The following is a 12,559-nucleotide window of genomic DNA, read 5'->3' as shown; positions in this document are numbered from 1 at the left end:
CCCCACAGTCTTACAGGTTTAACTGTTAGTGTGAGAGTGATGGTAACCTCTTGAGGAGAGTAAACTCTTCATCTACCTAATTACATCTTTTCACGTCAATTCTCTTTGTAAGTTTTCTCTTGCCATTAAAGCTAAAATATAGGGGTGGTCACCACTCTTAGGAAGAGCTAAACGCTAAACTATTTTAATTAAAAGATAGAAAACAAAAAAAAATTGTGATGGTTAAAAAGAGTGGGTCCCCCCATTATCCAACTCTCTCTCTCTTCTTTTCTTTTCTTTTTTTTTGAATGGCAACTAACGACGTGACAACCACCATGACACCGGGCGCTGTGGGCCAAGGTAGACTACTCGACCGCTCGCCACCCCTTGGCTCTCCCAGATGCGCGGAAACCCGACCTCCACCCGCCCGAAGACACGACAATGGGATAATCGGTAAAAACCTTCCTCCCATCTAAGAAGAACCACAGCGCCACCGTATTCGCCCTTCACCTAGATGCCACAGAAAATAATAGGGAGAGTAGGAGTCGAACCTCGGTCACAAGGAAACCAATTATTTCAATCGGTAAAAACTCGCCTCCGAACTCTCTCTCTCTCTCTCTCTCTCTCTCTCTCTCTCTCTCTTCTTCCCCTATGTGGTGATTATACACCGAAATTAAGTCCCCTTGCGAGGTAAACTTTGATGGCGGCGGTGTTCCCCACGAGGTGAGCTAGTGTCACACCCTGACCACGTAAAACAACAAAACGTGGCGGAAACGTCGGGGGAGTGTTGTAACAGAATCATTGTTTCACAACCATGGATTAAACAGTTTCGTTTTATTGAATTAAACGTACTATATTACCTTGGAATTAGAAACAAAACAGGAACAAATTAACTTTCATTGTTGTTAAGTCACTAAGGCCTCGTCCATTCCTATGTGAGCATACACAAGTATCATCATCAAACATCATCAACTATGGTACCTGAAACACATGCGAAAATACGTCAGCATAAAAATGCCGGCGAGTACATAGGTTTTATTTGAGTGTCAGATTCATGGTTCGTTTTACTTGTTGCAATACTTATTTAAAAACCTTATTTTGAAAAGTATAGTATTGCGACATAATTAACCAACTCAAATCAAGTTGGATATGATTTATAAAATCTCGTAGCCATGATTCTTAACTCCAAAACATTTGTTTTATGAAATCAAATTGTAAAATATATCGTAGAAACTAGTTAACAAAACTCGTATGGTTTATATTATTAAGAAAACATCATTGTGTGACATCGTTTCAAAATCGTTTACCCAAGTGATCTAGATAACGCAACGATATATAAATGTGTTAAAAGCACTTATATATAGGAAGTACCAGCGGCGTATCCACTATCCTTTTAACACATTACACCCGCCCCGTTACCTAATCACTTCCCTAACCCAACGGTTTAAACAGTTACAAATGGTTCACATATATCAAATGGTTACAAATGGTTCACATCAATCAAATGGTTACAAATAGTTCACATATATCAAATGATTACCAATGGTTCACACACATCAAATGGTTACAAATGGTTCGAACAGTTCAAAATGTAAAACAATGGGCTAGCATGTTAAGTGAACATACATATCAAAACATAATGAAATCATGTACTAATAGTGTACTATTGAACATATCAAGTATATGATATGAAAACATGGAAAGCATGAAAGTAGCAAGTAGGAACATGTGTTTCAACCCAAAACGTTTGAAAAACAGTAAAAGAGGGGACTATGTACTCACTTGAGGGTGCTTAGAAATCTTGAACAACAACCAAGCAAAGCCAGAGGGATCACAGAATCAAACGGCACCTAATATAGGTAAATATGTAAATAAACCGGACCTAAATCGGAAGATCAGATAGAATGAGGTTTCGTAAACCAAATGAGTATAGGAACTCATGTAATATGGTTTAACAAAACCTACTTTCTAAAAGGAAACCTATCCTAAGTGCTTACGACCCATTACGACCCGTTTAGGTAGCTTACGCTACTTTAACGCGTCGTTCGCGTAAAACGCATTCGGACCACCTAACTAGTCTATGACAAGTAATATATGCCTTAAACATGTCTAATAATGTTACCTAATCAGTTTAGATGTCAAAATTTAGGTTACATATGCTTAAAATGAATTTATGCGTAAAAAGGGCATTTTGTCATTTACCTAAGGCATATAAACTACCTATCATATAACTATGGTCACATAATATGCTTGGTCGGATCCTAATGATCGACCAAACGGGTCGGGTTCGAAAGTCTAAGCGGTTGTTTAAACCGCTTATTCTACGACCCTATAATAAGCACTAAACCTAAAGTGACGAGTTAAACATGTTAGAAAATGTTTAACGAAGTTTGAAAAAAGTTTGATATCAGGACAAAGGGTCTTGATACCCAAAAGTAGTTTGGTTGCAAAATACGCAAAAATACGTATTTTGACCGAAACTACGACTCGTCACTACACCTAATCAACGTGGTAATCAATAGGTATAGTCACAAGGGACTATGACATCGTGATATGCTCACGTTGCGAAGTTCAACGAACTTCGTGTTGACCAACTGTGGTCAAGCAGAAAGTCAAACAATGTTTGACTTTCGTGCTAAAAACGCATAAAAAGCACGAAAGAGACTTACAAAGGTCCAAGCTAGGAAGTTTTGATTCAAACAACTCAGGTATGAAGTAATAACTTCAACTTAGAGCTGATTGAGCCAAAGTGTGAGTTGAAATGAAGTGAAGGCATGGGTTTATATAGGATTCGGTAAACGTTAGGATCATTCCTCGCATTTCGTGCTTTGATCTTGGCCCTCCATTTGGGCTCATGGTTTTCAAAGCCATGGGAATGTTTAAAACCAACAAATTTAAGCCCATAGCATCCAAAACCAGCCATTAAAACCATCAACATTTCACAATTGGAAAAGGTTCATTGAATCTGGTCAGAAATTTCAAAAAATGGTCCCTGCACCTGTAAAACTTTATTTTTGGCACTTTTAAGCCGTTAACCCCATTTCAGAGCTCTAAAATGATGTTAAAGTATAGGAAATTTAAAATATGCTCAAAAACATCTCGGATATTGGTTCGTTTGTCGTACGGTTGCATTGTTCGGTTAATTACGACGGAAGTCGTAACGAACGAAAAAACGATCCAAATTAAGCGCCGAATGGAATTTTATCATGCCAATCACTAAAATAAAATATTTTAATGATTACATAAATGTTTGGATGTCCGGATATATTCAGAACGTAAGATATGCGCGAAAATGCAAACTTGTGCACTTTTTGACGCTTTTAGTCCCTATTGATCAAGAAAGTTTATTTTTGCGCACAAAACATCTCAAAGCCTATTTGTGAGATATATAAAGGATATTTAGGGCATATTTAACTTATGATAAAGTTCCGGAATGTTCGTTACAGTACAAATCAGCATACTTTCGCAGTTTGTCGAAATTAGTCCCTGTAAGCGAATAAACTTGATTTCCCCACACCAAACCCTCCAAAACTTATTTCTAAGTTATGTAAAGGTTATTTAAGGTATGTTAAGACTATTTCACTATTCCGGAGTGTTCGTTGCATTAAACTGATTATATTTACGCATCAGTGCGCGTATAACCTTCCAGAAAGCGATCTAAAGCTTGAAATCGAACATGAATTGATATGTGCAAACGATACACATATTTTTACAAATCCCAAGTATGAAACACAATATTTCATAAATTTGGTATTTGTTTGATGGTTGCAGAGGCACAGGTGTCACAGCTAGTTTCCACCATAGTTTGCCACACCCACCCCGTTCACCCTTAAAGAATTTTTTTAGGAAAACTTGACAAGGTAACACAAACACACTCCGTTCAGTTAAACAGGTTCACACTAATCGCAAATAGTCAAACCCACGGATAATATGCTAGATGATTTTTCAAATAGTTTTTGCCTTGTAACTAGTTCAAAATTACCTAAGACCATGTGTAATGGTGAGTGAAACAAATGCCCCACCCTTAGGCATGAATTGACAGGTAGCATATGAGACATTATGGAATATGAAGTGAATAAGGGGTGTAGTGGAGATTTGTGAAGATGTGATGAAATTTGATTTTTAATTTTTTTTAAGTTAAAAAGGGTTCTAAAATAGATGTTGGAGGATCTGATTGGCCATTTAAATATATCTTAGGCGTTTTTAAGAAAACTCCATTCGTTAAAAAAGGCAAAAGAAACGCCCCTAGGGCGGTGTAGTGTGCTTTATTGGGCATTTTTTATTTTGCCATTCATGCCCTTCAAGCTACCACTACAGGTGGTCTTAAAAGACTCGGGGCTGTTTGTTTACCTCTTAATGAGGCTCTTAATGGTTCAGACCTCCTCTTAGGGCTGTTTGGTAGCCTCTGAATGGTCATTAAGAGGCTACTTCTTAATGGAACTATTAAGAATTTTACCAATGAGAATGTAAAAGAATGTGACATGTGATGATTTACCATTCAGAGGTTACCTCTTAACCATTTAGACTTGAGGTTACCTCTTATTCATTCAGAGGTTTTAAACCATTAAGAGGTAGCATCTGAATGGTCATTAAGAGGCTACCAAACAGCCCCTTAGTGGTTCAGAACTTAATAGTTCAGACTGTTTGTTTCACAAGCAGATGTCTGAATGGTTCAGACGTTTGCCTCTGAATGGTTAAGATTTATACAGAGTCTGAATGGTTAAGACCTCTAATCTGAATTGATCAGACATTTGCCTCTGAACGGTTAAGCATTATACAGCTCTTAATGATTTAGACCTCTTACTAGTTTAACACTTAATGATTCAGACATCTTACTGTTTCAGCACTTAACCATTCAGATGTTGCCAAACAGCCCCTCATTCAAAACTGATCTGTTGTGAGCTCTTTCAAACAGAGAACCCTCATATAAAAGTATACCTAAGAAAATAGCCCATGTAACAATTACGACTTTCCTTAAGTCAGACTCCTTTAAAGACTAGACACATAGAATGTTTCGCAATCACTACGGATCTTTTCTAGAAGTTTCATCTTGTGAGCAATGGTTCCGATCCCTACATCGGGGATTCAACCTCTTCGTTTTTTTTTCAAATCACACTACGCCTTCTCTAGGCGAGGGTCCCATTAAAGCCATACTTCTTATTTCAATTTCATATGATTTCCGCCGTTCATTGGCGCAATCTTTCTGTATTCCGCAGCTGTCTCGATATGATCACATATCTGTACGATCTTGTCTCTAGTTTTTCTTGAACCAACTCGGGTCAGTAGATTGCTTATCTCCGGTCTCCGTTCAACGCGACGGGGATCGACTTATTATGTTCTCTGAAGCTTCACACGAAGCGGTTTGAACGGCGGTGTGATAAATACTGTTGTAGGAAGACTCCACTAAGGGCAAGTGAGTGTTCCAACTTTTTATCAAAGTTTATCACACAAGCACGTATCGCGTTCATACAGTCTGCATCGTTCAGTAGCTTAGTCCATCTATGTTAATATTCAAGTTTTTACGATCAACGGTGCGCTGCAACCCTTGTGTTCAGTAAAGGTCGCGCAGTGTTTTCTTACAAGTAATGTTGTCAAATTTGCGGTGCGCAATCACTGTATCTAGATCATGGTTTCTCTTATGATTCTTTAATTCAATGTGCCGTGTATGCAATGTTGTGGTCTCGTTGCATCGACGTACAATCGAGACTTTGTCGAGAAGCGTCACCTAATTGCAACTCTAGCTCCTTAGCTCTTGGTTGCAGGGTTGGCATGATTTTCGTTCTTATCCACCATGTATCTTAAAGTTCTCACCTTGCGAATTCGAAATCCGCTTTTCGTCATCATAGCACATAACTGTTCTTTTTTCTAAGAGTTGCAAGGTAAATTGCAGCTGTTGCTCACGACCTTCCTTGGTCGTTGGCCATATATGAATGTAGTCAACAAATATAATCATGATCTATCCAGGTAAGGCTTTCACGTTCGATTCATGAGGTCCATGAATATTGTCGATGCATGTGTTAAACCAAATGGTACGACAAGGAACTCGTAATGCTCGAAGCGAGTCCTAAAGGTCGTTTTAGGGATATTTCCTTCTTGTATTCACAGTTGAGGACACCTTGTCCCCAAGTCGATATTTGAGTAGTAACTAGAACCTTACGATTTGTCTGTTCATGTCATCAATCCTTGGCAAAGGATTCTGATTCTCAATTCTCCGGATTTTATGTAAAATGGACTGTCAACTTTCTCTGTGGGTCCTTAACTAGGATGTATGTCTCTAATTTCCTTTGTCTAGCAGCTCTTGTCGTCATACGGAGGCTCATGCTTCGCGGACAAGCTAGTTGGTAGGCGTCATTTGTCACTGGGTGCCTGGCACGAGGCTCATCTTAATCCTCTCTTGTCACTGCGGAGGGGCGTTCCTGGAAGTCTTCAGAAAAGGCTCCTGGAATCTTTCATCACGGGGATGTTCTCAGGCCCTATACTTGGATATCAATCCTGTTGACTATCATATTATGACTTCTCAAGTCAACGGTAAAGAAGGTTCCGGCCTTCTGAGTCCCTAAATACAATTTTGCTTCGTCTTCCTAAACTATCCTTCTATATGCCCATTTCTAAAGAATACGAGACTTCTATTTTACTTGAAACCAGGCCAAGCAGTTTCTTAAGTTCTAAGCAATGCAAGGTTAAAGTTGATGCCAGTATTAATCAAAAATAGATGCATAAGGTTGATTAATAGGGAACGTACCCGTAACCGCATCTGGATCCTGCCGTGCTTCACGAGCTTCGATCGTGAAAACCTTCCTTGCTTGTTTCTTCCTAGGGCAATCTTTCCTAAAGTGCCCTGCTTCACCACATCTGTAGCAAACTGGTACTCTACCTTTATCTTTTCCGTCTGGATTCTTTGCCCAACAGGCATCCTTGTTGTGTTTCCTTTCCACACTTTCCGCACTTAGGCCTCAGACATCGACCTTCATAGTGAAAATTGCATTCTCCGCACCTCGGCTTAGTCCCCGACTAAACTTTGCCACCGGCCTTATTAGTGGCTCCATCAGTTTTCCTGCCATGCGGCGGATTCACTTTCTTTATTTGTTTGCTTTAGAGCTTCCATAGCTGACTTGGGTGCCCATCTTTAGGTTTGAGGACTTCCTTTTCTTGTTGCTTGATGACTCCACATGAGTCTCTTTCTTGTTATCCTCAGATTCCAAAAATTTCCCCATGCGTAGAGCTTCTTCAGTAAGAGTGATACTCAAATCGATAGCCTCTGCAATGGTTGAAGGCTTTGAGGAAGTAACCATGCTCCTGATCTGAGGTGCAAGTCCCCAGATGAATTGTTCAACCCTTTTGAATTCCGGTTTGACTAAGTAGGGGACGACCCTAGAAAAGTCGTGAAATTGCTGAACGTATTCAGAAATCTTCGGTCCGTCCATTTTCAAATTCCAGAACTCCACCTCAAGTTTCTGGATTTCAGCCTAGAACAGTATTTCTTTTCCATCATTTCCTTGAGCTCGTCCCAGCTCAGTGTATAAGCAGCATCTGCACCAAGGGTCTGAACCTGAGTCAACATGTAATCACTCAATATCACATAAGTGTATGAGGTAGGTTAGACAACACTCCATAAGTGTATATGAGGTTCATAGCACCATAAGCCAACATGTAATCACTCAATATCACATGCATATACAATCAACAATGTATGTGCGAGGAAACAATTACTGAGCCCTCACATAAGCTTGGCAACTTGACTTATTGCTTGTAACTATTGAACTCGAGGTTATATCACCTTGGTCACAAGTTTTCAGTTATTTCCTGCTACATTGGTTTTCTTAGGTCTTTAGCTTTACTGATGTGTATATTTTCCCAGAGATGGGGTTGTTCATGTAGGGGTGATAGAGAGTGTAACATCGCTGCTTCTTTCTGAATGTTATTCCTCTTCTCTTGCTTAAATATCGTTTCTCAAATGTCTCATACATGGGTAGACATGAGGTAGGCAAGACAGGTTTCCTACTTTATAAAGTGCTAAAGCACTGATCTAGGTATTGTTCTACCATTTGAAGGTGTGAACACCTAGAGTTTATTTTTGTATAGTGATCGTTAGCTCGACCCGCAGAGTCCACCAGGATTTCTATGCACTACAAGTCGTTATTACGTGGGCCCCCGTAATAATAAATTGTCTTGCACAGTTACCCCAATTTTCTCTCGTCCAAGCAGATGATCAATCAAAGAGGGGACACTACTGCACTTATACCTCTGTCATGGAAAGGATCCTTGCGATGGTCCACACGCTAACACTCGTTAAGGTTACGCGCGTATAGGCACGATGATTAAATGAAATAGGAATAAAGAGAATTCCTAGTAGTTGGAGGGGCACCTTCAGGATGAATACTTCATCTTTCTTGTCTAGTCAAGTGTGTCGTCAATTTTTGCTTCACATAAGCCACAGGGATCTCGTCCCGTTGATTAAGAATCCGTTCAAGGTTGCCGCCTATGCCTCGTTCATCACCGTAGTTAGGCACCTTCACGATCGAGAGGGAAGAGCAGCCCATCTCCTACGGAAGGAAGCTCAGAATCTTGTCTGGTAATCACTCTAGCTATGAGCCTTGCAATGAACGTGAGGTCGATAGCTTCATCGTGCGAGTTACGTACAGTAATAGGAGTCGGAGTCTAAAGTATCTTGTTCACGTCAATTATCATTCCGTACACTTATTCGTATGTATGTATGTATCGATAAACAATATGTTACTTAGCATAAACAGGCATTTCGATGTATCATATTACATATAACTCTCGTTTTTTTTTGGGGGGGTTATTTTTCTGGTTGTCGATTCACGACAAAAACACTACTCGGCACTAGTTATCACCAAGAGTGTATTTTATCTTTGGCAAGTCTAACTAGTGTAGACTATGCCTTAATTGGCACCTTATCTTGAGGGTATTCCCTACTAATGTCCTTGCCTTGTCTCTTTCTGAAAAGTGTTTGACTCGTGGATCTTGACACTTACGTGAATGCAATGAAAACCTTTTGTAAAATGTTTTCGTGAGAGACTCTAGTGATTTTAGTCTAGACTCGAGAAAGAATCCTAGTTCACTACAATCGAAGCTCTGATACCAAATTGTCACACCCTGTCTTTTGCGGAAGCGTATGATGTGTGACTGGTTTAATATCATTGCATTCAATCGTAATAAACAACTACATGATTAAAACGATGTTCATCCATTCATAAAATTTGAGCATTACAAAACTTGTTATTTAAGTTTTAAAACACAACCTCCGTCTAGGTTACAAATCAACAAAAGTGGATGACATCTAAACTTGGAGTTTACTTCTAGTTACGACACTTGCGCCTAAGATCCATCCTGTTACCTGAAATACATGTAATTTTGGAAAACATCAACATAAAGTTGAGCGAGTTCATGCGTCTTGTTTGTATATCGTAATTCTTGTAAATCTTTGAAAGACTCTTTTGTAAACAGGTATGAAAAGTATGTATGAACATGAATGTTTTACAAGGACTTTAAGGCATAGGGAGCACTCGTAATGGCTCCTTTAAGGCATGTGAGGACATAAGGAGTACTTGTTATGACTCCTTGAGGACATGGGGAGTACTTGTTATGACTCCTTGAGAACATGGGGAGTACTTGTTATGACTCCTTGACTGTGTCGATTACCCTCGACTGTACCGATTTCCCTCGACTGTGTCGATTAACCTCGACTGGGACTCCGAAGCACTACTAGGTACTAGTTGTGACCATGAGTGGGGTTCGGCCGTACCCGTTAGATCTAACCCTCGTCCCTAATTAATGAATGTTTTTAATGGCTTGGTACTAGTTTTCACCAAGACTTTATAGCATTTTTAGCATTTCTTGGTACTAGTTTTCACCAAGAATTTATGGCATCTTTAACACTGCTTGGTACTAGTCTTCACCAAGAGTTTATGGCATTTTTAGTATTAAGTCTATGCTCACATGATCTAGTATTCCATAGGCATTTCATACCGTTTAAGTATTTGTACATGTATTTCACCCCCGGGAGTTATAAAACCAAAAACAGTTAAAGAAAAGGGGGAGCATGAACTCACTGTTTTGCGTCTTCAGTACTCGTAACTCAAATCTCGTCAACAAATACGACTACCTACAATGTGCTAGGGTCTATTAGACGAGCGGGTCGTGCCTTGCCTTAGTATTCATGTTTTGAGTTACGTTTTCTTTATGTCTTTACGTCATCCAGAGTTACAATACTTTTCAAGTATTTGTTTTCGTGTTTCCTTCCCAAGGATGGGAGTATTTCATACATGTATTCTCGTATTCTTGTATTTGTAGTTTCCAAACTAATATATTTTCACTTAGAAAATATACGTAGACTTGTTTTGTCCAAAATAATGTATCGTCAAGAAATATATATTTTTCTTCAAAAATCATATATCTTCTAAATATTCTAAGAAAATATATTTTTACTTCCAAAAGTAATATATTTCCTCTTTGTCGAAAATATGATATACTTTGTAATAATAAAAATCATACTTTCGTTTCTTTTGTGTCCAAAATAATATTTACCAAAAATATATTGTAACGGTACTTCTCGGAATATTTCGTAAGTTACTTTATTGCGTTCGGTTTCTCAATATCAAGTGTGTAACTTATTTATTTCATTCCATGTAATTTTTGGTATTATTTTGGTGTTGTAAATTCTTGGTATTTGTGAGTTATATTATTTTAAATCCTAAAATAATACAAGTACTTCACATAATCACACACAATGTCTTTAATGTAGATATATTATTCTAAATACATATTTACCCGTTTTATTTGTAAAACCCCCAATGCTTGTATTTTTGTTACAAAAATCTATGGCAAAGTTTATATGGAAAATCATAGTTAAAAATACACTTGTAAACACTTGTTTAGAAAATATTTTCTAAGTGTTGGTATTTTTAGAAAATTTTGCCATAGTTTCCCCTAAAATGGAGGTTTCCATGCTTTCAAGCATATCATTTTCTTTTGTAAAATCATCACCAATCATCAACAAATCATTCAACACTTACTATATGTCAAAAATATGAATTTTACACTATGTCATGAACTTGAAACTTTGTAAAAATTTGTAATAACTTACTAGTGTACTTAGTAAGTTTAATTACCCTTTAAAGTGTGGTTATTTATTTGAAAATATCATTCTTGAAGAATTTAGATCTTCACAACTTGTAAAGTGATTTTCTAAAAATATTTCTTCTTGAATTTTTCTTGTTAAATATATATTTCTACACTTGATTAACCACTAAAAACATGATTAGTTTCTTTAAAAATCATGATCTTGTAAATCTTGTAAATAACTTTAGTTTCTTGATAATATTATTCTTGAAATCTTTTATTTACAAGTCTTATAACATGTATCACAAATCATCATACACTAAAACAAGTTTATTTTCAAGTTCATGTTTAACATGAAGGATGATCATTACAAATTTCACAAGATCTATCCTTACACTTGCTAGATCATGTGTTTAATCATCATCTAGCAAGCTACATATGGTGATCTACACGACAAACACAAGAAATCATCAAACAAACTCAATACATACACTAGAACAACTTGATCTTCATGTTTTAGAGCTTTATGTTCATGTTTATGCTTATGTTTCTTTATGATCTTTAGTTTACCAAGTTACTTCATACTTTAACCACTAAAATTGTGAGTGAAAACAAGATCAAAGAGGCTTACTACTAGAACTATGGCTAGGGAAGAACAAGTATGAAGATGATGAAGAAGTAGAGTGGATAAAAGCTCCTAGATGAGGTCCTTCCACTTCCAATGCTTCCAAGCCTCCTAAATATGCTTAAGACACCTTGTAGTATGCTTGGATCTTGAAGGAATGGATTGAAAATGGAGAGGTTAGAAGGGGGTGTTTGAGTCGTGAGTTTAGGGGAAGGAGAAGAGTGGTTCGTGAGTTTTCATATGTTAGAATGTAAATGACCAAGGACTTGTAGTTTCTATAAACAACTTCCACAATAAGGATGGCATATGGTATCTTGTGTGGGTATATTCTCCAACATGATCTAATAAAGTATAGTAAACAAATATTATGTGGGACCCATGTCCCCTAACCGTCCAACATGGGGGGGGGGGGGGTAAAGTGTAACTTTTAATGGTTAGTTACTTGATTTAGTTAGGATTCAATGGTGCTAGTTAGGTATTTTGTATTTAATGTTTATTAGATGTGTTATGATATTCGGTGACCATAACTAGCTTTGTAACACTAAAACAATGCTTCTAGTGAAAATTTGATGTTTCGGGTAGTGTCCGGTTGTTCGGTTAGATACCGATTCGTCAACGTGCTTAGTTATACTGTATAGTGTCCTTTATGTAACTTTTTGTGTCACTTTTAATTCCCGACACTTAGGAAAGCATACAGGACCATTTTACCATATTTTTGCTTGTAATAATCTTGTTAAATGCTGAATTTTGGCTGATTTGTGCAGAATTCTGCACTTTATGTGGGTTTTAGGCACTTTCCGGCACTTTGTCTATCATCGTAGGGTCCTTTTTAATTAGATCGACAAATGATCTCTTTAATTAGACCGCCAAGGA

General features: G+C 37.8%; 1 protein-coding gene across 1 annotated transcript in view; it reads left to right on the top strand.

Moving 5' to 3' along the window:
• The window catches only part of LOC118483771, a 32,954-nt gene extending 21,256 nt beyond the window's left edge, over nucleotides 1-11,698 (top strand). Inside the window, exon 4 of the mRNA XM_035979339.1 lies at nucleotides 11,627-11,698. Within this exon, the coding sequence (XP_035835232.1) occupies nucleotides 11,627-11,698 (72 nt within the window). The remainder of the gene's footprint in view (nucleotides 1-11,626) is intronic.
• The last annotated feature ends 861 nt before the right edge of the window (nucleotides 11,699-12,559 follow it).

The sequence above is a fragment of the Helianthus annuus genome, chromosome 11 (assembly GCF_002127325.2).
Source record: "Helianthus annuus cultivar XRQ/B chromosome 11, HanXRQr2.0-SUNRISE, whole genome shotgun sequence".
NCBI classification, from domain to species: domain Eukaryota; kingdom Viridiplantae; phylum Streptophyta; class Magnoliopsida; order Asterales; family Asteraceae; genus Helianthus; species Helianthus annuus.
Note: the sequence above shows the minus strand (reverse complement) of the source record. Positions and strands in the feature narration are given on the sequence as shown.